The sequence below is a fragment of the Eutrigla gurnardus genome (genome assembly GCF_963514095.1).
Source record: "Eutrigla gurnardus genome assembly, chromosome: 19".
NCBI classification, from domain to species: domain Eukaryota; kingdom Metazoa; phylum Chordata; class Actinopteri; order Perciformes; family Triglidae; genus Eutrigla; species Eutrigla gurnardus.
The window spans coordinates 3,914,874-3,939,250 of NC_139930.1; the positions used below are offsets into that span (position 1 = coordinate 3,914,874).

Consider the following 24,377-nt stretch of genomic DNA (forward strand, 5'->3'; position numbering starts at 1 on the left):
CAAGAAAACGGCGATTGTTGCCAAAAAGCGAGAAGTTTGCAGGCCTGCCTATGTTCCACTCCAATTTCCATGCGGTACGGCTCCCACCACGAGCCTTAAGCATGCCCAAACCCCACCCAGAATCCATCTGTGTCTTGTCTTCAACAGTATTTTCATTCAAAAATCCTCTTGATAATATAGTTCACTAATTACTTTGAAAAGGAAACTGATAAGTCAGACGACGATCAGATAAGTCAGATCACGATAATGTGGTAGAAGAATGTGGTGAAAAAGTTTCTGTCAGTAAAGATTAAAGCTCTGGTCTACGATTTGAACAATTTGTCAATTGAGCCAAAATTGATCCAATACTAGCCATCGAGTCCTCATGGCTAAAATGTTTTCAGAAACACATTTCAGTGAACTATTTTCGTAAAATAAGAGGGAGGTGGGAGGCTGCAAGGGGAGAATGATACGCTCAGAGGGGGGGGGGGGGGGGGGGATTAAGGATCACAATCTAAAAATACACCTCTCTCGAAAACAGAGAGTGGTGAAAAATACAGCTGAACAAACTTTCCTATACTGCCTGCACTGTAATTATTTTAGTATAAACAGAACTTAAATAATGAAATAAGGACTTATAAAAGGAGTGAATCTAAATCAAATAAATATACGTATATATATAAAATAGAATATGTATATATACTTAAAAAAAGTCAAAGCTAACTCAATCAAAAGCAAATACTTTTACTATAAAAGTAACAACATGGCCAAAAAAACTTGCCTTGCCTCCTAAAAAAGATATGCATTTTTTTTAAAACAGAGGTTAGAAAATAAATTAAAAACATATCCTTCAATCTATTTGAATCTCTAAAATTGTGGAAGTGGCATTCAAGTTGATTTCCTATACAATCCCTAATGTTGTAATTACTAACTGTAATATCGACTTTTCTGTGAGGGAACCAAGTACGTAAGTTGTAAGTCTTGAAGGACTCCTCCTCCTCCTCCTCCTCCTTCAGGTACACTGGGAGGGCTCGAAGGGCCGGACTGCTTCTCATGTGTGGGAAACGGAAACAGGGACTATGGTTTTACACCTGTTCAGGAAAGATCTGATGAAACAGTCATGAATTGTTTGTGAAAACAACAAAACAGTGCAAATGAAGGACTGCTATTTAAATCAGATGGCACTTTGATCATAGTCATCACAAGAACATTAACATATTACATTTATAAAAGAACCGTGTGTCTTTTTTCTTCTTATTTTGCTATTTTGATTTTCTACCAGCTTGTAGTTTTTGTGTTTCACCACTGCTGACCATAAAATCCGCTTTACCAGCAGATAGTGTGCTCATAACTGATGTTTTGTCCATGTCTGCAACGCACTCCGACATATAGTCCAAAAGTCATTGGTTTGCAACAAACCGACCAACTCAAAGTTTATTGTTTATTCACTTCAGCGACCAATGCATTGGAATTACACGCAGCAGTTTATGTGTACACATAGCACACATAGCGGTGTGACTGTGGTAAGTGTGTCTTTGTGTGTGTGTGTGTGTGTGTCTGTATGTGCTTCCGGGTAGCATCTGAGGCACCAAAGATTGGTTCATATTTATGCCGAGTGCTGATTGGCTCTTACACTGACCATCCTGAGACACATTCTAACGGATCAGATAAGAGGGCTAGCAAATTTGAAGTTGGGACCATCCAGACAGACACGTTTGTTTTATTTGCATAATCAAAGTATAGCAAAAAAGAATAATCTCACTGAAACAACTATACACCACCTTCAAAGCATCTCTTTCTTTCAGATGTGCATCAGATGTGATCAGACCTTAAGGATTCTGTTATAATTCTTTACCCCCTCAACCACAGCTATTGCACGCCTCAAAGCTATCAAGAGCCAAGCCGTACTCTTTAAGCATACCTATAAAAATAACTATTTTGATTGAATGATATTGTTCTATGGAACTTTGACTGTGGTAATTGTGCTGAGCCCCCATTTAACACGTAATATTAGACCAAGTGTGTCAGAAGTGACTGGGCGTCCCTTGGCAGTTTGGATGCATTTTTAAATTGTGGAGTTAGGGCTCGTTCCCCTCTGACCTCATAGCTGACCCCATCAGGTCTACAGTCTTTGTATGTTCTCAGAGAAAAGACTCAAGGACTGGATGGAGACGAGGTTAGGAGAGGTGCATCTGAAAACAATCAGACAAACAATCTGTAAACCGTTGGGGACTGCGATTTGAATGATTGTGTGTCTGTAGAGTGATTTTTTTGTTTGTTTGTGTCTCCATCCTCCAGAAAATGTTTGAGGAGCAGCTGGAGAACCACAAGGAAGCTCATCAGAAGCAGCTCAACCGCCTAGACAAGATTGAAGACGAGCGATAGAGTAAGGAAACATCAGTAAAGCAAATGTATTGTCATGCCCTACACGCCAAACTGTTTATTATAATGGATCACGATAAAGAAGACATGAAAACCAACCCTAATCAAAACCATCAGATAATCTCCAGTGAATCTGTAAACTACCTCGTAATGGACTTCATTGGAGAAGGATGCTTTGGCAAAGTTGCAAGGTGTGTCAACTTAAAAACAGCCGAGACTACAGCCATCAAGATCCTCAAAGACATGGAGGACCAAGGGGAAAAGCCTTTCAGGGTGAAATTAATTGATTTCGGCCTGGCCATCATGCAACCGCATGGATACAGATACGGTACGGATGTTAGGCCACTCCATATCTGAAGCCGTCGACATGTGGGGGATGTGTCATGGCATTTCTGTATTTCGGCTGTAACCTCATCACTGGATCATCAACATACCACGAGCTGAAACAGATTTGCCATTTGCTACACCTCTGAGTATTTCTGCAGGGAACAGAGCTCAACAAATCAAAGATGGAGACTCAAGACCCTGAAGGAGTATGAGGAGGCAACCGGTAAGAATCCCAAAATATCAAAGTGGAATTTTGACAATGATAAAAACTTGGAAGAAGCAGTAATGTCAATGCCAGTTTACATTGAGGAGCAAAAAGACAGGATGGCATTTTTAAGTCTCCTAAAACAGTTACTGGATACAAATAATAATATTAATAATAATAAAAAAACAACAACAATAGGGCTTCGCAGCCCGCGCCCGGGCCCTAATAACAACAATAAAAGAGGTTATTTATATAGACCTTATCAAAACAAGCAACTACCCTATGGTGTGCTTTAAGAGACGTATAAAAAAACCCAGATACACATTTAATAAAGTATTTAACAAACTTTACTTATGTGTACTAGATTCTATGATACTGCCTCAACAGCAGATACACTACTATACTATACGGTGTTTTATATACATACATTATGTTCATACAGTATTGATATTTAGGGGCATTATTTTATACTTTATTATTTTGTAGAGCACATTGCCTGCATATGTGTACCAAATTTCGTGTCAATCGGAGTTACGGTATGAGGGGCGTGGCCTAAAAGGCGTTAGGGGCGCGTTAGGTGGCGCTAGTGAGCCACTTTTTTGTGGCCCACTATGAAACCTTTAAAATCTCAAATTTTTCACCAGAGCCCATGTGCATGAACTTTTTTTTTTCAACTTCTGAATATGATTTGGCCCCCAAAAAGGCCGTCGAACTTGCGAAATAATAAAAAGAAGAATAATCCTTTCAATTTCCTTCACAACTGTTTTAGGCTAGAGGGAAGTAAATAACGGAAACTATCGACCAAATCGGTCCATATCACGTGACAACTACCGTTGTCTTTAACACGTATTGTGGAAGCTGTAGTTTCCAGCACCAGAGTGCTCCGTGTTACAGACTTACAAAGCTCCGACAACGTGACTACACGCCCCATAGTGCAGCGCGAGCCGGAGCGTGATCTACGCGTGTGTAGTAGACAGACCATGGCGTTGTACAGCTCTGTGTGACAGGTTAGCATCTATAAGAACACCCTCAGACGGACGCGTCTGAGCACCGCTATCCACTGTCGACACCGACGGCGGGGTGAGAAACAACAATGGGGTCCCGAATCAAGTAAGAACGCGTACCCGCCGGTCCAACGGCCACTATTAGCAGCTTGCTGCTGTGTTAGCTGTGTTACAGTGAGTCATTGGAGAAGATACAGTAACATTGCGAGGCCCTGACTTGTTGCGACACAGGCTAAAAACACTGGTGCCGTTGCTCTTAATGGAGCAGGAAAACAAAGCGCTGGAAGCGTCTCTTAAGGTTTTGAGGGCTGCTCTTCATTCACACGGTGATATATGCTGGTACGAAGCGTCCACAAACGTGTTTAGCGTTGAGCTAGGATGTTTCAGTGTGTTACTGTTGGCTACAGCTAGTGTCAACATGGGAGCTGTCAGGTCCTCTTCTTTACCTGGATGCTAGTTTCACGACTAGGGATGGGACGATGTCGGATTATATCGCGATCCAATAAATTGGTTGTGGTGAATTTCCGTTAACGTGTTAATCGTAAATATCATCACAAGTAGACGGGGTGTCATCACTTCCCCGGCCAAAACAATTACACTCACAATATTATATCGATAATCATTATTAAACTCCAAAAAACATTGTATTATTTTACATTTTGTATTGTGTCACATAAAAGACGCATCTTTTTTTCTTTTTAATGTAAATATTGTAGGGCTACCACCAATCTAACTTAAGCTTTTGGTAAACTAGGACAGGGTGTGTTGTTTTTGATGGTGCATTAATCAAGGTGACCAGTTTCTGAAAAGAAAACCTGGGATATTTGAAGTTCAGCAGGCTAACATCATCCATCCATCCATTTTCTACCGCTTATCCTGTATTCGGGGTCGTGGGGGGGCTGGAGCCGATCCCAGCTCAGGCTAACATCATATATCATTAAAATATTATTAAATTAGGAATTCTTGGTCCATGCATCTTGACAAAGTGTTGAACTATTAGTGTAAATGGGTTCTAACAGCACCAAGGTGAACACACAAGAAAGAAAATGGTCAAACTACATCTTTTACATTACAATGTAAAAGAGAAACCAAACTATCAGATAACATCCAGCAGGCTCTGCGGCCTGATATTTCCTCCCATGTAAAATATTATCTCCCTTTGCTGTCTGTTTTTAACAGACCACCCAACAGATGGGAGTGTGAAATTATATAATACTATATTATTATTACAGTATTATGATCATAATTTGATTGTTGTTATTATTACAGAAAATCTATTTCTAAAATCCTTTAACAGCAACTTTTTTTTGTTTATTATTCCCCAGGAGCAGGGCTGTAGTGGAGGCTAAATGCACTTAAACGCCGTTTACGCACCTCTAGAATTTTGGAAATGGCGTTTACGCACCTCCAAATAGCGTTTACGCTATACTGTAAATAAATTAATCCACGTTTATGTTAACATGCCGTTTAAGTCTTCCTGAATACATTTTCCAGGTGCGTTATGGTACGTGTCTGTGACCAATCACCGGCTGTGGCAGCTACCAGGAAGCGGCAGGTTGTCTCTATTGATCAGTGGCTCGATACATGTTGGTGTGGTTTGTAGAATGGACTGTTAAATGGATATTAGGTGATTTGTGAAGCATCCTGCAGTGTCTCACCTCCTACAGATACCAGCACAAGGCCTCCATTACAAAGGAAGTCCAAAGAGCAATACTTCACTTTATTTTAATGTTGTTTTGGTTCACATAAGATGACGCATTCAGTCAGTGATGGTAACGTGACCACTATTGTATACCAGACAGTGGAGAAAGGAGAGAGGAGGAACAGAGAATGAAGTGACAGATGTAGAGAAACAGAGAGAAGAGGAGGAAAGAGAGGGTGAAAGCCTAAAGTTTTGCATTTTTCTGTAATGTAATTCCATTTGTGGTTTCCAGAGAGGTGCAATTTATTTAGTTTGTTTTTCTAAACAGACCTGCTCTGACCTTTTTGTTTTCTGTATGAGGACACAGTTGGTTGATCTTTTTTTTGGCCTGCTGATATGTTTTGAGCTGTTTTATTTTTATTAAATAAACAATTAAACTACAATAGATTTATTAATTCTGGAATCTTCTTCAACATTGCTTTTAATAACAGAATTGTATGTAGTGACTGTGCGAAGGCATGAGAGAGCACTCAGTGATGTCCTTGGTACAGTCTAATGGTCACACATAGCACACGTGCATAGGATAGAAACATCGGGTAATAGACTGCAGGTAGTCTCCCATTTCTTTTCACAAAATCAACATTCAACAATAACCACAATATCATCATAATCATAACCAACAATTTTGACACTGATGATGCTGGTCCGGTATGGTACAAAATATAGGCCTACGCCGTGCGGTATATCCAGGTCTGCCTTAAAGCATCGTGGTCCATCTGATCACAGAATTCATAGTTTACCCACCTCTGATTTACCACTACAGCCCTGCCCATGGGAAGACATGAATATTTTGTATCACCATTAGCCTGGCTAAAATAGTTACAATTCACAATATTATCCCAATAATTATCAAAATATGCCTAAAATGTAAAATGGCACCAAACTTAACCTCATATTTTGTGAAGAAACGTATAGTTTTATTGACTCGCATGTTTATCAGTGAAACACAAGTGAAAAATCTTAAATAAGGTAATCATAAATCATAAGGTCTCTCCCTTCAAATTGCTTGTGACGATATTTACATATCATCAACTTATTGTGAGTGTTTTTTATCGCAATAAAATCCCATATATTGCTTATTTAGTAGTTTATACTGATTTTATTCTATCCTATTTAGCTATTTAGCTTTTTTATCTAGTTTTTGCTATTTATTTTATTACTGCTATCTTGTTCTATTTTACATTATTTTATCTCTTTTACCGTCGACTGACGGGAACCAGAGTCCCTCATGGTGTGGATGGCCTTTCACTCACCGATGTCTCAGTGCCGAGCCATGTCTCTACAGTTTTAGCCAATGCAGTGCGTGGGGGTGTGTGTGTGGTGTGCCGAGTTGCGTGCATGTTAGTGTGAGTGTGCGAGTGTGTTCCGGGTGGGGGGTCGGGTCTTTCTTTCTGTTGTTGTTGTTTTTATTGTTGTTGTTGTTTTGTTCTTATTTTCTAAATTTGTATTTTCTGTACGGCACTTTGTGTTGCATTTACCTGCATGAATGGTGCCATATAAATAAATAAAATTGAATTGAAATATAGCCCATCTATAATCCCCAGCATATTCATTGGATAAATAAATAAATAAATAAATAAATGGTTTCTCAAATTCAGCCTGCATTCCTTCCTGGTGGTTGTGGTTAGATGGACCCACTAGTGTTTGAGCATTTGAATTAAAGCAGTAACAGCCTCGTTGTTTCCCTCCATGTTTATCTGACAGCAGTCAGTCTGCCGTGGACAGCCGAGCAGAGCTGTGGTGCTGAAAGGACAGCGGCAGGCCAGACACTGTAACTACTGTAGCTACAAATGTCTGTCAAATAAACATAAAACGAATGCAACTTGCTCACTTCAGAAAAAACCCTCTGCTATAGCATTTTTATATAGCAGACACTGTATAACAATTCAAACACGCATTAAACTGCATTGACATTTATTGGATGTCTGGTTTTCTATACTCCGTTACCATACCAATTGGTTCAGATATCACAGTTTGAAATATATATACACAGAGGTAGTATATAGTACAACTGGTATCTTCAAATCTGTTACGCAAATTGATGTGACGTAGGGGCACTTTCCTTTTACTCCGGTGCTCCACCGACACATTGAGCTTTGCTGCCGCATTTTAAAGGGTTATATCCATCCAGTTTTAATGTTTTGTGTCTTTTATTTGATTTTCTCTTGGCTTTGCTGAAGTTAATTGCTGCATTTGGACAAGATGATGGGCACAGCCACCGATCGCCTGATATTTGTTCACAATCAGCTGATATTCATTCTGAATAGATAAATTGGTGGTCTCTCTAAAGGCTGATCAGAAGAGCCAATCAGCTCACTCATCCATTCTGAAATGAAATGTTTTCAATACTCGATTGTCTGCTTTCAAGACTGCTCTTTAATTGGCTCTGAGAGCTACATGGACTTTCATATACCGTATTCCATGATGAAATATCAGGAAGGAATGACGGTATGACAAACCGGATATCGCTGAAGCCTAGAACTCCGTTCAATTTGTGTTCATATTGTCAGGTCATTTGAAAGACCACTGAGTTGTGTTTCTGGTCCATGGTCCACATGCTCCCTCTAAAATATCTGTTTATATTCATTTGAAATAATGTGAAAACAAAATCTCCTTCAAATAACTGGATATTATTCAAGTTTCTTGAGTCACTGCAATTGAGTTTACAAGATTACATTTGAAGAAACAGTAACATTATAATTTTCACCTAATACTATTTGTTACTAACTAGAACCGGAACGCATCATAATGTAACTCAATGCGACCTCCTTTAATGTCATCGGGTGTAATTTAGCCAGTCAGGAGGACTGAGCTCTCCTCCGGCAGCTCATGCTGATTTCAACACAGATTTGCTGTTCATAAAGTGGATTGGTGAGTAGAACCAGCCTTACGTTAAATCAAACGTAAAAAATGACTTACAAATGAAACACTACTCTGTATTCTGTCAGTTGTCAGCAAGATTAAACTGACAGGTTGAGTACAGCGTGTGTTTACTATCAGTGAACTCTAAAATAAACCTTTATAAGTTTGAGACTACTATTCATGATACATATGCTTACTGTGTCTGCATGTTGTCCATAACATGCAAAGAACACAATGCTGAGTTTTGGTTCTCCGTTCCAGGGAGAGCCCTGAGTCCACGTTCGAGGTGTACCTGGAGGTCGCCCACCCAGGGACGCCCGGCTCTGGTGAGTATCTGAAGGCTGGAGGTACAGCTAAAACTGGACTACACGTGCATCTTCTCTTTCACACTGATAGGAAGCAATGAGTACAGACATCCAGGCTTAAAGGACCATACCAGTGTTACTACATCATTGTTTACCAATGTTGCTTTATTTTTAAGAAAGTTTGTTTGTTTACATTTTGACCATATTCAATAAATGTTACAGAACATACCTGGAAATGTTTGTCAAAGTTAGTTAAAATTCACCTCGTCGTTTAAATCCTCCTTCTAGCTCAAATTTCAGTTAAACATTCAGTTCCGCTACTCTTAATCCAGCCGCCACGCTTCCTTTAACGATGTTGAATTACGACAACAATGAAGCAAAATACAAACTGGCCGCAGCAAATACAAGCGCTTTCATTGAATTACATTTATATGTGACATATTGGATAAGTTGACATCACTGCTTAGAATTCATAGACAAATTCAAACTGTTACAAGCAGTCATCAGTAGACACTTGCTGGTCAGACCTCAATGATAAATAATAGTTCTATGATAAAATGTTGATGATGAATGTCTTGTCTCTCTGAGGTTATTTTTAATTTCCAATAATGTGACTAATTTCCTGGTAGTGAGGAGAGGTTGTCGGCTGCATTTCTAAGAATCTCTTGCGGTTGGAGTTTTGTGCCTCTTATCATTTCCTGTTCAGTCTTGAAGAAGCCATATCCACCTCTGAGACACATAAATCTTCTGTCTGACTTCCTCTGATATTTTTATATGTGGAACCTCCATCCTGATCTTGATTGCATGTTGATTAGCCTCCCGCTCACATTCACTTTGGTCCTTTTACAACTGGGTTATCGATGCATCTCTATTGACATATAATATTATTTTAGATTATTATTATTTATTTTGTATTTGTATTCAACCTTCTTCAAGTCAAAGCAGCACAGACTCAGATTTCATGCCGAGAAACACAACGTGGTCCAAAATATGTGACTATCAACACCCCACGCATCCAGGTTACATGCAGCCGTACATATTCAGAGTATTACTTTTGTATGAGGAAGACTCTAACTTGTGTTATAAGTCCTCTTTTTGCTGCCGAGACGGCAAACTCTCAGCAAAGTAAAACTACAGCTGAAGTATGAAGATTTGTCTGGTGTTCATCTATTTTTCTCGACGAGACGCATATTCCAAAAATCTTTATCTGAACACTCACATCACTGTGTCCAAAGCAACGTGCTCCATCAGGACCTGTTCACTTCTCCACTGTCGTCTCATGTCTGTCCCTTCCAACAGGGCCGGAGGTGCGGAAACAGTTTCCTGAAGACTACACAGACCAGGTTTGAACACATACTTACTTTTGCTTTTTTTCTGTTTCACCCTCCTCACAGTTAATCCTTGTTTTTTCTTGTTCTCATGCTTTGTACAAAAGCTTAACTCTCACTACCACGCTATTTATGAACGATGCCATTTTCTTAGGTTATTTTGTCCATGCGTGCTTTGCTCTTGACATCCTTCCCATCAGGCCCTCCAATGTGCTTCACTTTAATACAATGGAACATTATTATTACAAATGCTGGATGATCCATGAAACTACTTTACTGTTGTCTGACTTCTGGCACCTACAGGAAACTCTTCAGACTGTTCCCAAGTTCTGCTTCCCCTTCAGCATGGACAGGTATACACACACACACATATATAGACATACACGCACACACACACACACACACACACACACTTACAGTACTTTAAAAAAATACATTTTTAATTTTAGAATCCTTGATCGATTGATTGTTCATTTAGCTCTTAAATAAATATGTGTTAAATAGACATAAAATAATTATTTGTGATGACTCATTTTGAACTCTGTCAGTTACACTGGGTTCAAACTGGACGTGGAAACAATTTCCTACAAATGTCAAATAGCATAACATGATGAAGTTTTGGACAGGCATGGTTATAGACTGCAACGTGACTTTTAATCAGGTTGATTCACCCAGGACTTGAAGTTTCTGATTAAAGGTATATTTGGATTCTAATTCTCTGCCGTCTGAACCCGTCTCACCCTGCAGTCTGACAGTCAACCAGGTCGGCCAGAACTTCACATTTGTGCTGACTGACATTGAGAGCAAACAGAGATTTGGATTCTGTCGCCTCTCCTCAGGTGCCCACACCTGCTACTGCATCCTCAGGTGAGTTCAGTCACTGTTTGCTCATTGCTTCAGGAGGTACTCAATATGTAGTCCTATAGTAGAAGTAGTCCCACCTTCCGGTGGTCCCCATAGAACCTTATTTGGGAAAAAATCACTAAGGGTACAACAAATGGTAACTAACAGAGCACTAGATACCATCATGCATTGCACTGATGGAAAAATGACAGACAGATGGGAATAGAGAGAGCAGAGTGATAGAGATGAATCCATGAAAATACTTTATTTTATGTTAATAGAGCATCATACCACAAATGGTAACAAAGTACTTTGTATTTATTCTTTTTGTATATTTTTAGATTTGGGAAAATACTCTTATTGCCTCACATTGACAACAGCAGGGTACCATGCCACTCCTTTGGTTCTTACTTTTCACAATAAACGCCCAAGTAATAAACGTTGGATCCTTTTTTTTTTTTTTTTTAACAGGGCAAGTTAAATTACAGCACATTAGCACCAATATATAAATACCAATATGTATTTAAAACAAACAAAAAATATCACAATATTCATTATAGATGGTCCATCAGCTGTCGTTGATCGGGAACATTTCAATTTTCCTCCACATAGTCCTGAATGTAGGCCTCTACATAGTCCTCTATATAGTCCTCTACATCGTCCTCCATGGATAGTGAGGAGGGAGGAGTGAATGATGGAGTGATTTCAGACACACTCTCTATTGAGGGTCGAGGTGGAAATGCTGATGACAAGCTATGAACCCTTCTGCTTTGCTTTATTTTAAATATTGAACATAAAATCATTAACATTTGATCAGTTTAAATAATAATTTCAAATCAGGATGATTTCTGTAAACTCTCAGAAACAGTGTAAAGCTCAGCTTGTTTCAGTACAACACACTGTTTCTGTCCTTTCAGCTACCTGCCGTGGTTTGAAGTCTTCTACAAACTGCTTAATATCCTCGCAGATTACACCATCAAAGGCCAGGTAAGTCCTCTCATGTGGACGTTGTGTTCAGACCCCGCTGCTTCAGTCACGGATTTGTTGGCCAATTTCTTCACTGAAAGTCTGGCTGTATGTCAGCTCTCATCAGTATTTAGCTTTTGAGCTCATATATTGCCCAGATTTGTTCATGTTACATCTTTGGAACATTTTTTGAAAATATCATGCTATCAGTCAAATTCATCTTTGTATAACGTGTGTTTTATCTCTTTTTTTGGCAAATTAATTACACTCAAAATGGAGTGTAGAGAGATGTAGAGTTTCTTTATCTATATCTGTATAAAAATAAAGCAATAGCTCCAGGCCGTCCTGGGCTGCTGCACATAACGATGTGGTTGCTATGGAACCTACAATAGCAGCTATATTGATTTAATTATTAGGCTCTTTGTTTGCATTATTTGCATTTTGCTGTATTGTGAGACCACAGAAACCGTCCAGCATCAGTAAAATGACCTTGTTTGTACTAGGCGTGCAGTTTTTGGTTAGATGGAGGTGTGTTGCTTGGTGTAGCAGGGACGTTGCTTCCTTCCTCTGGTTCCATAATCCCTCTGCTGTCCAGACCCACATCAGTAGTTGGTAGTTTCTGAATGGCGGTGCTGGAGTTAGTTACAGTCTTAACCTTTTGTGGCATTTTGTTTAGCAGGCAGGTGTTTTTTCTGGAGACGGGCACAGCTCAGGCCACCCCTTCATAGACGTTAACCTTAAATGTTTCCTCTAGTGGCTTTGTTACTTTCTATCTGTAACGTGTTCCAAGAAGTTGATCCTCACGTAACCCTGTCGCTAAGCAACTGTGACAATACATCTGTGTAACATTTTCTTAGAAATCCAACTAATGAATTTGACTAGTTTCAAGCCCGAGATCACGTGTTTCTGAAACTGCCATTGGGTTTTGAATCTCCAGGAAAGCCAATGGCAAGAGTTCCTTGTGTCACTACATACGCTCCCCATCCCCGAGCCTGGCGTCCCCGTTCATCTCGGTGTGGTGAGTCTGACTTCACTTCAACCATCTGTTTTCCTCCCAAAGAAAAAGAATGTCACCAATAGTTGAATCCCCATGTTAACATATGAAGCTGCAGTATAAATACTACCAACACTGTTATGATGCATCACCATCAGGCTTATTACACAGTTACAGTCAATGAGGTACAGCCTCTCAAACTATCACTGACCCTTTTGTTTTCTCTTTTCTCCAGCATTCCTTCTTCACTGTGCCTGACATTAGGGAACTCCCCAGCATACCTGAGAATGTGAGTGTTCAGTCAAACCTCTAAACTCTCTTAGATCCGGCTCGTTGATTTGTATCTGTGAGCAGCGACAGGTCAGATAAATCAGAGGCAATAGACGCATCTCAGAGCGACTTATCACTGGGATGTGAGGGCGCACAACGGGATAGGAAACACTCCAGGATTAGGAGATCAACACAAGGAGCTTTTTATTGATGGAGGAATCACAAGTAATGAGTTTCAACAAGGGAACGTTCTGGTTCGCTCCGTGTGAATGATTAGCTGTAGTCGGGGCTTATTTATGGAAAGAGGTGCATACTTAAAAATGAATTCTTACCAGATTAAGAAGAAACGTGTATCTAAAGTCAGACAGTTACTGTGTGTTCATGGCTGTTAAATGAAGTCTGACTGAATACAGCCGAACACATCTGGCATATATCTTTTCAGGAGATTATGAAACAGAAACGGCAAATATATCATATATATATTGCATAATATATTATTATTATTATAGTTGGTGCGATTTGGACATGCAGCACATTGAATATCAACAAACTTTGAATAAACGAGCGCCCGGCACTCTGCAGCAGCGAGCTCTTACAGGCCGCTTCACTGACTGCAGTTCACTCCGGCTGCTGGATATGCTGAGGCCCTGATCAGACAGGTGGAAACACCAAGCGCACCACACTGCTGTTTTGTTGCCGATCAGACAGAGCTTTTTCTGCAGTTTACCTTTTTCACTTTTTTGCTAGGCAACCACCCAATGAGTGCTAACGTTAGTACAAACAGCACGCCACCTAAAAGGTAACTGAAGAGTTTAAAAGAGTACTGCATGAATTCGCCTCCAGCTGTGTCCTATTCAGATCATGCTCATAGCTGTTGGTCAACTCATGTACAGTAGCTCTGGGTATCCAGTCAATGAGAAATAATGCTAAGGATGCTGGGAGTACACTGTGTTTGTGTTTTTCAACTCAAGGCATTCAGCTCTCGAGGCGTATTGAGGAGCGCCCTGAACACCTGGAGTTGTAAAAACTTAAACTCGGAGCAGAAAAGTGCACGCCGTTGTTCACGTTTTTGCGTAATTGAGAGGGGTCCTTCTGTGTTGGCGACCACGTGGTTTCTATTAAGCATGTCTGAACAGTTTGGAGGCCAAACGACTTTCTAATCTTAAGGTTTCAGCAACTAAGCTGTCAGCCAACATCATTCTTACCCTGCGTTGTTAGACGAGGAATGCAGAGAAATAGCCAGCTATTTCAGTGGTTGCCTGGCAACATTTAAAAAAAAAATGTAATTGATGGCTTCAATGAAAAAAGCCTGTGTGGTACGCATCGCAAACTACTGAATACAAGATTAGAAAGATCTAACCATTAGGACTTTGTGTAAATGATGTCTGCGGTCTAAAATGTCTAATGAATGATAATAATGAAATCGTCATACTTTTGGTCGACTATGCTGTAATTATGAGGTACAAATTGCTGCTTGTCTTTTCAATTGGAATAGCTTGTGTCTCCTGAGTATTATGACGTGAATGATAAGAAGTTGATACCATTCATATTGAATCACAGTCCACTGGTCTTTACCCTCACAACTAACTCTCCTATGTTTTTCTCTTATTGTGTTTGACCCTTGCAGAGAAACCTAACAGAGTACTTTGTAGCAGTAGATGTCAATAACATGCTTCATCTGTACGCTAGTATGCTTTATGAACGTCGAATCCTCATCTGCTGTAGCAAACTAAGCACTGTAAGTAGAGTCCACTTTCTCTTTCTTCTCTCGTCTACATCTCTGCCCTCTTTGGTCTCTGTTCAAAGAGTTCAGCAAATGTTTTCTTTAAAATGTCATTTTGATCCTTCAGAATGGAACATTGTTATTCAGAGGTGTCATGGTGTCTGAGGTGTTGTTTTTGCCCCTGACCTTGAATGTACAACTGTAACACTGAATTGGAAATTGTACTCATGCAAAACAAAGCAACCAAGGAGGTGTTCGTCAATGTGAGCAGTGTTATCATGTTCTTTTATTGTTACTATGAAGGTTTTTATATATCAGTAAGATATGAAGAGGTCTCCTCCTGCACCTTAGTTCATGACAATCATCTCCGTTATTATATTACACCTTTAAGACACAGATGTTTGAAATCCAAAGAATGCTGCTTTGTAGGGAAAATACATACATTATAAGTCATACATTATTCCTAAAATATTTGCAAACCTGAATAACTCTCCTCCAAAATTTGGATCAAATGTTATTAAAGCCATGGAGGTAACATGTTAGAATTGTTCATTCAGGTCCCTTTGAAGGTGGTAATAATGAGTGCAGCCTGTCTATTTGTACAAACTGTTTAAATAGCCACACATAGAGCAGAGGTGTGACTCTGTGTCGTGTGTTTGATATTTGTCTTTGTCCACAGTTAACAGCTTGTGTCCATGGGTCGACAGCCATGTTATATCCAATGCACTGGCAACATGTTTACATTCCCGTCCTGCCTCAACATCTATTAGACTACTGCTGGTGAGTGATTGCACGCCGGCGTCATCCACACGGTGGATAAAGTCCATGTTTTGTCTGCATGTTTTGAATATAATGTTAGTTTTATATTCAAACTAAGGTAACAAAATGCAGCGCAGTAACTCTTAAATAGTGGCCCTTCATTTACATCAACTGCAAAGAAATCCAGGTCTTTGTTTATTTCATGTTTTACTAAGAGAGGCGTCTTCCTGTTTTAGTTGGCTGTTAATACAAACTCAACACGTCCTCCATGTTTACCTGTCCATGTATGCCTCTTGTGCATTGTTAAGATAAGCTACAGCTAGTAAAATTCAAAACTTCCTGCAGATGTTCCACGTTAACAGTATTCCAGCAGCTCTAAGGGTAGGTTTATAATCATCTGGAGCTCTTATGCCGGTGCAATTGCATTTAAAGTCAATACAAAGATGCAAATAGATGAATGACGAAGAGTGGCGCGATGCAAATGAGACAAATATGCCAGGTTGCTGCCGTATTTATGTCGAGATGGTGTTTCCATTCAGAAAACAAGCATTTTAAAGTTGTTTGCATGACTTCAGAAAAATGTACTATTATTGAGTTATATCAGCATCCTTTTTTATCCATTCGTTGCAAATAAATCACAACAAAATAGTTTATTTTGGGTTCCTCCAGCTGTAGTAAACCAGCAGACGTGTGTCTTGTAGATACAGTGAATCCAGCTTGGTGTAATTCACCGAGCACCTCTGGATGACGTTATGAACTCAGACAGGACGCTGTTTGGTTTCCTGGCGTATCTGGGACTTCACCACATGTATAACAGTATAAAGCAGTAGTCGCAGTGTTTCAGCTGTGATGGATGAAACGTTGATGGTGTCAACGTGCGAGTGATGCTAATAAACACAAATCATCCCGTGGTCAAAGTCTTGTAATGCAAGGTGACAATTTGCTTTGTGTTTGGATCTTTTAAGAAAGTATTTTCTGGGGGAAATAACTCTTGCACAGTAGTGAACAGTCTTACATGTAATGTACAAAAGTCCATTTCCTGTTGCCTGCTGTAGGTGGTTAGTTCTGAAATGTTTTAACACCTGAACTGTCTTACAATGACAGTAATATTATTTATTGTAGTTATCCTAAGCTTTGAACTTAAACATAGACGTCACTGATGTTCAAGTTCAATAACCTAGTTATTATTGAGAATAATTGTTGTCTGAAACTGGCTCTTTCTTTCAGTGCCCCAATGCCCTACCTCATCGGAGTTCATTCCAGCCTGATGGAGGTATGTGTCTAGAAGAATGGCCGTGAACTGTTTCTGCCCTTCCTCTTCACCTGGTGGTTTGAAATAGTACAGTCTCACCCATCTTACAAGCAAAGTGACTTCTTCTGTTGCGTCTGCTCCTGTTGCTTGTAGAAAGTCCGAGGAATGGCTCTGGATGATGTGGTGGTCCTGAATGTGGACACAAACACCCTGGAGACGCCCTACGATGACCTCCAAAGCCTGCCCAACGATGTGGTGAGCAACTATGTGGTTTTGAATATGGATGTAAGTATTCACTTAGAGAAAAGTGTGATGTCATTCCTGTGACTTGGTGTCCCTCAGGTCTCATCTCTGAAGGGTCGTTTGAGGAAGGTCTCAACGACGACCGGGGACGGTGTAGCTCGAGCCTTCCTCAGGAGTCAGGCAGCTCTGTTCGGCAGCTACAGAAACGCCCTGCAGATTGAGCCGGTCAGTACGTGTTGTAGACTAGAGACATGGTGGTGAGTGATCAACTTGATCACTTTGGTTGGGTCACATGTGTCATTTTCACAAGGTCAAAGACCACAGAGGTGTACTACCGAGCTAGATTAGTGGGAAGCGAGGTAGGCTGAGTTCAAGTCCGAGTTTTTGATGTCACCAAGGTGGCTCCCTGGTTAGGTCACCATGGTAACTTACGCTGTACACCCAATCAGCCCTGGAGGAGGTTCAGATCACAGTTTTGGATTTAAATTGGCCAAAAAGCGTCTTTCAGTCAAGGCCCCTCTCCGTCTCCCAAGCTGCAGTACCACTCTCCACCAGACCTGATGCTGGTGGGTGGTGGGGGCGTTGCTTTACAAAGAAAAGTCTTATTAAATTGTTATATCTGGTTGCAAGTCAACGATCATAGAAATCAACTCAAGTTTAGATCACAGTACTGCATGTACCATGTACATTTTAAATTAATACATTTTTACACATAATTAATCAATTGGAAAACACATTTTAAGTTCCATGTTATTATTGCATTACATTTCCTGACATTTTTGTTGTATTCATATTGAGATATTTAGGCAGGGTATCATATCAAAGTCACACTTTTTACACTGTTGCGTTGTGCTGTAACCATGTGTATTTATTATTTTAGCTCTTCTTAATAATGACTTGTTCCTCTCCAACCTGCTCTGTATTACCTCCCTCTGTGCTCCTGGCCACTGAATGTAGCATGTTGTCTTCAAGTTGGACAGTACTGTGACAGTTAGTGTGTTTTCCTGCATTTTTAGGGCGAGCCAATAACGTTTAATGAGGAAACCTTTGCAAGCCATCGTTCCAGTGCCATGAGACAGTTCCTTCAGAATGCCATCCAGCTGCAGCTCTTCAAACAGGTACATCTTTATTTCACCCCTACTGTTCCAGACCCTCTTACAGCCGGCGTCATAAGATATCTGCGTGCGCATGTTGGCATCCAAAGTGGCGTTTTGCCCCGGCCATCCAGACCAGTTAGAAGCTTTAAAAATGTGATTGAATCCATTCATAATCATCATCATAATCATTGATATTCCAACAGAGACTTAAGTCACGACCGTTTCAGCAGCAGGTGTTGCAGTTTAACCAGTGACCGTGTTAACTGGTGATGCATTTGTGGTTGCTAGTGATGTCAACGGTTGTTGTTGTTCTGTAGGTTCATTTCCGTTTATTATTAACCAATTGAGCTGTTGAGACAGGACACACCGCGGCGATCTCCGCTGGACACACAAACTAGTTTGTGTGTCCAGCGGAGATCGCCTGTGATATATATAAAACCTACTATAAACTGGAATCTTTCTGAAACAACGCTGATTTGCCATCTTTCTGAGCTCAGCTTTCTGCTACAAGGCTGACCTCTGGTGGCGTCTGCTGGTCACTACAACACATCGCATCAAAACAGCATCATAGATGGAGGAGCAGCCTCTGTATTTATGATGGGATTGAAAGTCAGGATTTCTAAACACCCTGGCATACGGTTATACTGTTTAACACCCAAGCCTACCACGAACGCATTCGGCCGAGAGTCACCAGTTAACAAACAGAAAACCCAAACAGTGGCGTCGTTTTGGCTGCAAGCTATTAAACGTGTTGACTATGCTTGTAATGTCTCGCTGGTGTCACGTTACACACCACCAAATTAAAGTATAAATATATATGTGGCCACTAAATATCGGACCATTGCTAATGTATTTTCCTTTAAAGCACACGCATCTGGAAAGTCACATTTATGTGGGTTGCCTTCGCCATCTGTGGTGGTTAATGTTCTTACAAAGCTTGACAAGCTATTTCAGTGTTGTACATCCGTTGCCGTGCGTGACACACTCGTCATCATTGTTTACAAACTGTAAAAGGCTTTTTCCATGTTGTGTTTCTACCTGCAGTTCATTGACGGCCGGTTGGACCTGTTGAACTCAGGAGAGGGTTTCAGTGACGTCTTCGAGGAGGAGATCGACATGGGAGAATATGCAGGTGAGTCAGTCGTGATGTGTTGGTGTGTCTTTTACCAGCCAGGTGTGTTGCCATGGAAGCACAGCGCACCAGCACTTCTCCATTTAAAGGAGGGACGCTCAAACATGGAGGAGATATTTCCTGTTTTGTCTCTTAACTTCTGTCACTATGGCTGGCTATAAGTCAGAAGTCTCTGTCCTGATTGGTTCACACAGCCGGCTTTACATTTGTTATTGTTGGGAACACACAGGTCACATGGCCTGACTTCATCATGTCCACCACAGATATCACTGGCAATATTGTGTTTCTAGTGGATGAAACATGGTTGGTGTCTACATGGAGGTCAAATACAATCAAATGAGCCCACAAATGGAAACAAATGATCGTGCAGTCAAACTTGATCATTTTTGCAAGGCCAAAATTCGCTTCACATTTGGTGTGAACACAGAATAAGGTTGCCCACTAGAACCCACCCACAGGGTTCTACTGAGAACCCTTTTACCTTCCAGAACCCACCCAGAGCCCCTAATGAAGCTCTGAAAGGGCCGGGGCTGCCGTGGTGGAGGACAACCCACAACAATCACAGCTTTTGTGGGCGTGGAGGGTGGATCTTTTAACAGCCATGTTTTCAACATTTCTTGAAGGACTCTTTCTTTTAACTGTTCTTTGGTTGAAAACTGTTCTTAATGGAGCCTTTAGTCTGACAATGAACCTTTGGTAAAACCCTTTCTTCAAAAAAAAGAAAATGGTTCTGGGTAGAGCCCTCAGCCTTTCAGGAAGAACACTTATTTCTAAGAGTGAACACTTCAGACTGTTTTAGCAATGGCCCTGCATGCCCACCACTCACTGTTGACCTTTTTTGCCCCCCCTGCAGGTAGTGACAAGAACTACCACCAGTGGCTGTTCACTGTGAAGGTGAGCTTGTCTGAATGCTTGGACCCTAAAGACCATACTGCATGTCTGGTGCATTTACCATGGTCATTGTGTTGTTTACATGTCGTTTAGCGATGTCACTGCACACTGTATGTCTGTCCATCGATACATCCAACACATGCCCAAACATTATGGTTGTGAATGTTCCCCCTGATTTTACTGTCACTCGCTAACATCGTGGTCCATGATGTCGTATCACCAGTCTACTACTATTGGCTGGATTTAATTGAAATGTGCTGCAGATATTCATCCACAGCAGATTTCTGTCCAGCATGAGTCTTATATTAAGGCTGCTGCACGCCAAGTTTGTTTATCACGAGATCACTGAATGAAGTGACTCTTTGGCCAAACATGTGCTTTGTGTTTGCTGTGAAACGGCACTACAGATGCTGGTGAGTGTGGTACAGGAATGTGTAATGCTGTTTCTACATTTCTGACAGAAAGGAGGCGGGGCTATCTTAAATACAGTCAAGACGAAGGCAAACCCGGCCATGAAGACCGCTTACAAGTTTGTAAGCACGTCTCTGGTTACAGATCATGAAATGAACAGTGTGTAAAAATGAGAATGGGAGTGATCTGGCTTCGTTTGTGTGACAGGCTAAGGACCATGCAAAAATGCGTATCAAGGAAGTCAAGAGCCGGCTTAAGCAGAAGGTATGTAGCGCCACACTGCTGATTCTGGATCATTCTTTACTGTTGTTGTTAACACTGGTACTCAGCGTGCAGCCTCCCTCCCCCAGCACTGCCAACACTCCTTTCTCCCATGTCAACCTCCACCTCCCTGTGTGTCCCCTCTGCAGGAGCAGGCAGAAAACGGCTTCTCCACAGCAGGGTCGGCGGTCATCGACGATGACAACACGGCAGCGTTCACCTCGTCCACCGGTGCGGTCAGGAGGGAGGGGCCGCTGCGAACCTTGGACGACCACAGGCCAATCACTGTGCATTTTGGACAGGTGGGCAGTGTTTTTTTATTATTCCCATTCCCACGTCTCCAAACGTTGCAGTTTAAAGGTATGTTCCCATCGGAGTCTGTGACGATGCTGATGCTAGTAATCAGTTCATGCTTCACCTCCACAGGCTCGGCCACCAATGCTGTTGAAGAGACCAAGCAGCAATGTGAGTCTGGAAAGCAGCATTGACCAGTAAGCCAACCTCCATTATGTACAGTTATCCCACTGTTCATGACGCGTTGAAGAGTTTTCCTTCTGAGCCTAATAGATGTCGTTAACTAGTGAGTTCTTCAGGGAGAGTATTTGGAAGTAATGTCCCGGTTCCTGGTTCAAATCCCCTCTCTTGCAGAGTGAGTGTACAGTTGCACTCAGCGGTGTTTACCAGCTTCACTGCTATGTTCTCTGTGATATGAGGAGCAGTCTCTGTCATGTGCTTTTATCAACTAGGACACGGTGAATAAAGCTCTATTAACATGAAACAATACAAAATATGAACATAGAACCCATTTTAACTCATAACAATCATGTCTTCAGTTAAATGTGGATGATGGAGAGCCTATGTCCCGCCCCTTCCGGTGTCCCCATGGGACCTAGTTTTTGAAAAAAATAAGTACGGAAGTCAACGGTTAGAGACAAAGAGTTTCTGATCCTGTATGAATTGAGCCATGAATTACACTTATGATGTTCGTCAATTTAAAAGATAATTTATACATCCTGAGTCTCAGTTTGTCTTCATCATTAGTTTAGAGTGAAGCGGCTCAGTGAACCAACATGGCCGTTAGCTTGGCTTGCTACAAATGTAACATCATCTTACCTGATGTGTTTCATCCAGGGTCATTCCGTGTCATTTCATCAAATTTCTATAAATCTTCCCACCTGACCATCTCAGAATGTCCTGAAAAAATTCAAGTACAAAGACACACTTGTTAATAGGACAAATCCAAAATATTAGGTCTCTACTGTCAACAGTTTTCTCACGAAACATCATTGAATGAAGGGTAGTTTAGACGGTTTTCGGCATCATACTCTGAAAAGCCATTTTTAAACAGCATTATCTGGAAAACTATCTCACCTGTGGCCTTCAAAATTTCTACAGTGTATATCTGTTACTAATAGCCTCCAGACATGAAATATCAGGGGTGTAGCTCAATGATAACCTAGTATGGTAGGTACTTAAAATGAGGCTTGTTGAAATAAAGTAGTACATTTGAAGAGTGGCTGAGCTCCCATTTTTTACTTCTATCACTTCTGCCTCTATCTCTGGGATTAGCTTAAACATTCTACAAAATATGGTTTCTCTCAGATGATTAGTTTCACAGATATTAAGGCTCAAAAATGGAAGTAAACACATCTTTGCCCAACTTCAGAGTCATATTCCAAAAAACTGACAACACGTATCAGGTCCAAACTTACTTTTTTTGAAAGATCATATTCTTGTTAAAATCATATTAAAAAATCGGGAGGGTGTTTTGCCTCATTTTGTCGCAGTGATTTTTTAAAATCCTGATATTGGTGGGGTTCTTGTGGCCGTTTTTGGTACTGCATGTCCTAACAGCCTACTAGTAAACATCACAGGAGGGCAATTCAATTGTTTTTTACCATTTACCAAAGACTTACATGTGACTAAATGCTACTGATAAATTTAGCCTCACGAAAACATTAAAATGTAGCACAGATGTAGTTACAGAGGCAATACGTCCTTGAATGTGAGTTAAACATGCTGAAAGCAGCTTTTAATGTCTTAAACCATGAACAAACATAGCATAATATTGAAGACTGTACTTTTTGTCATACTTTAAGTATATAAATTACACAACCAAATCAAATAATAATCTTAATTTGAGCATAAAGATTTTACATTACAGTAGAAAAGTCTCCAAAGTTTGATATTGAATAACAGTTTGTCTCTATGCTAAAATGCTCTCTATGATAAAAAAAAATATCTGTATGCTTTGACTAATATACCTTTATCAAAATGATTCAATCATGGTTGAATGAAGGGGGCGGGGCTTAACCTCTCTATAAGCTCTGATAGATTTAGGTCAGCAATTTGTCTGTCCCAAAGACTGAAGAAGGGAGTAATGGTGATAGTATAACATCATAGGAACATATTTCATAATATTTATGTTGGAGGCATGGAGGCTGCTGCTCACTGACAGTGACACAGACCAATATTTGACTCTAAACTAGTGCTCCCTGTATTCATTTGTCGGTGGAAATGGAAACATTTAATGGAAAATATCATTTTTTTGCCACTTTCTTTTTTTGTTTTGACCGAGACGAGTTTGAGTGCATTTCCAAGGAAAACATTTAGTTGCTTCATGCAAGTCCGGGCTGATCACTGATGAGTAAACCTAAACACAAGATCACATGTTGTCACATATTAGACATATGCGAGTCTGAAATGTGGAGCAACAACATGATAGATAACGGAGATGGTTAATAATCAGTGCCATTGTGGTTTACTTTCCCTTTCAACTAACTGCACAGCTTCCTTTGGGCTCATTCAAATGGAGTGTAATGAATGAACAGCATCACACTGATCCTAATGAAGCGTGAAATTCATATGATTTCTGATCTTCAACTGTTCTCTTTTACTAATTACTAATCTTCCTGATCCTTTTTGATGCTCTTCATTAACACAGATACGTAACAGGCTGTGACTCTCCTGTTGTCTTCCTTCTCCTCACCGTAGCTCTATCCGTCCTACTCGCCACTACACCGTCTTTCTCTCCGAGGATTCGTCCGGCGACGAGCTCCAGTACGACGAAGACTCCGTCTCTGGGTTTCCTGACAGCTTTCTCTTCTCCGTCCCTTTCGAGTGGTCACCTCTGTACGCATCCCTGTGGCTGGCTTTACACTATTCACTCATTTATAAGCTTTTCTCAAATCACCTCTTTCCTGTCTAACGAAATGTGTGTCCGTGTGCTTTAAAGCTTCACGTGCGGTAGAGATATGATTTACGTCAGGCACCGGTGGATGTGGTATGGCTTGATCGCACATGTGTTTGTGATGGAGGTCTTCATTAGGCAGAATCCCAACCTGACCCCGATGTCTCAGTGTTATAGAAAGTGTCAGTTCTGTGTGGACCTGACCGTAGAGGTACCTCTTCCTTTAAACTCTCTGGTTGAATGACGCCTGT

The 24,377-nt window shown here is 40.7% G+C and overlaps 2 protein-coding genes across 5 annotated transcripts in view; both read left to right on the forward strand.

Moving 5' to 3' along the window:
• The window catches only part of fbxw2 (F-box and WD repeat domain containing 2), a 121,941-nt gene that overhangs the window by 44,913 nt on the left and 52,651 nt on the right, over nucleotides 1–24,377 (forward strand). The gene's annotated exons all lie outside the window — the stretch shown is intronic.
• dennd1a (DENN/MADD domain containing 1A) overlaps nucleotides 1–24,377 on the forward strand; it is a 70,641-nt gene that overhangs the window by 40,051 nt on the left and 6,213 nt on the right. The window contains exons 1-21 of one of the 4 annotated variants that reach the window (XM_084035958.1): nucleotides 3,868–4,003; nucleotides 8,723–8,787; nucleotides 10,066–10,109; nucleotides 10,398–10,447; nucleotides 10,842–10,961; nucleotides 11,855–11,924; nucleotides 12,841–12,921; nucleotides 13,133–13,186; nucleotides 14,795–14,905; nucleotides 15,570–15,670; nucleotides 16,877–16,922; nucleotides 17,055–17,156; nucleotides 17,244–17,369; nucleotides 18,161–18,262; nucleotides 19,286–19,373; nucleotides 20,227–20,267; nucleotides 20,726–20,797; nucleotides 20,883–20,939; nucleotides 21,086–21,238; nucleotides 21,363–21,427; nucleotides 23,931–24,068. In XM_084035958.1, the coding sequence (XP_083892084.1) occupies nucleotides 3,987–4,003; nucleotides 8,723–8,787; nucleotides 10,066–10,109; nucleotides 10,398–10,447; nucleotides 10,842–10,961; nucleotides 11,855–11,924; nucleotides 12,841–12,921; nucleotides 13,133–13,186; nucleotides 14,795–14,905; nucleotides 15,570–15,670; nucleotides 16,877–16,922; nucleotides 17,055–17,156; nucleotides 17,244–17,369; nucleotides 18,161–18,262; nucleotides 19,286–19,373; nucleotides 20,227–20,267; nucleotides 20,726–20,797; nucleotides 20,883–20,939; nucleotides 21,086–21,238; nucleotides 21,363–21,427; nucleotides 23,931–24,068 (1,703 nt within the window). In that variant the 5' untranslated portion in view covers nucleotides 3,868–3,986. Of the gene's footprint in view, nucleotides 1–3,867; nucleotides 4,004–8,722; nucleotides 8,788–10,065; nucleotides 10,110–10,397; nucleotides 10,448–10,841; nucleotides 10,962–11,854; nucleotides 11,925–12,840; nucleotides 12,922–13,132; nucleotides 13,187–14,794; nucleotides 14,906–15,569; nucleotides 15,671–16,876; nucleotides 16,923–17,054; nucleotides 17,157–17,243; nucleotides 17,370–18,160; nucleotides 18,263–19,285; nucleotides 19,374–20,226; nucleotides 20,268–20,725; nucleotides 20,798–20,882; nucleotides 20,940–21,085; nucleotides 21,239–21,362; nucleotides 21,428–23,930; nucleotides 24,069–24,377 lie in introns of those variants that run through there. The other 3 variants (XM_084035959.1, XM_084035960.1, XM_084035961.1) reach the window with 3 other exon arrangements.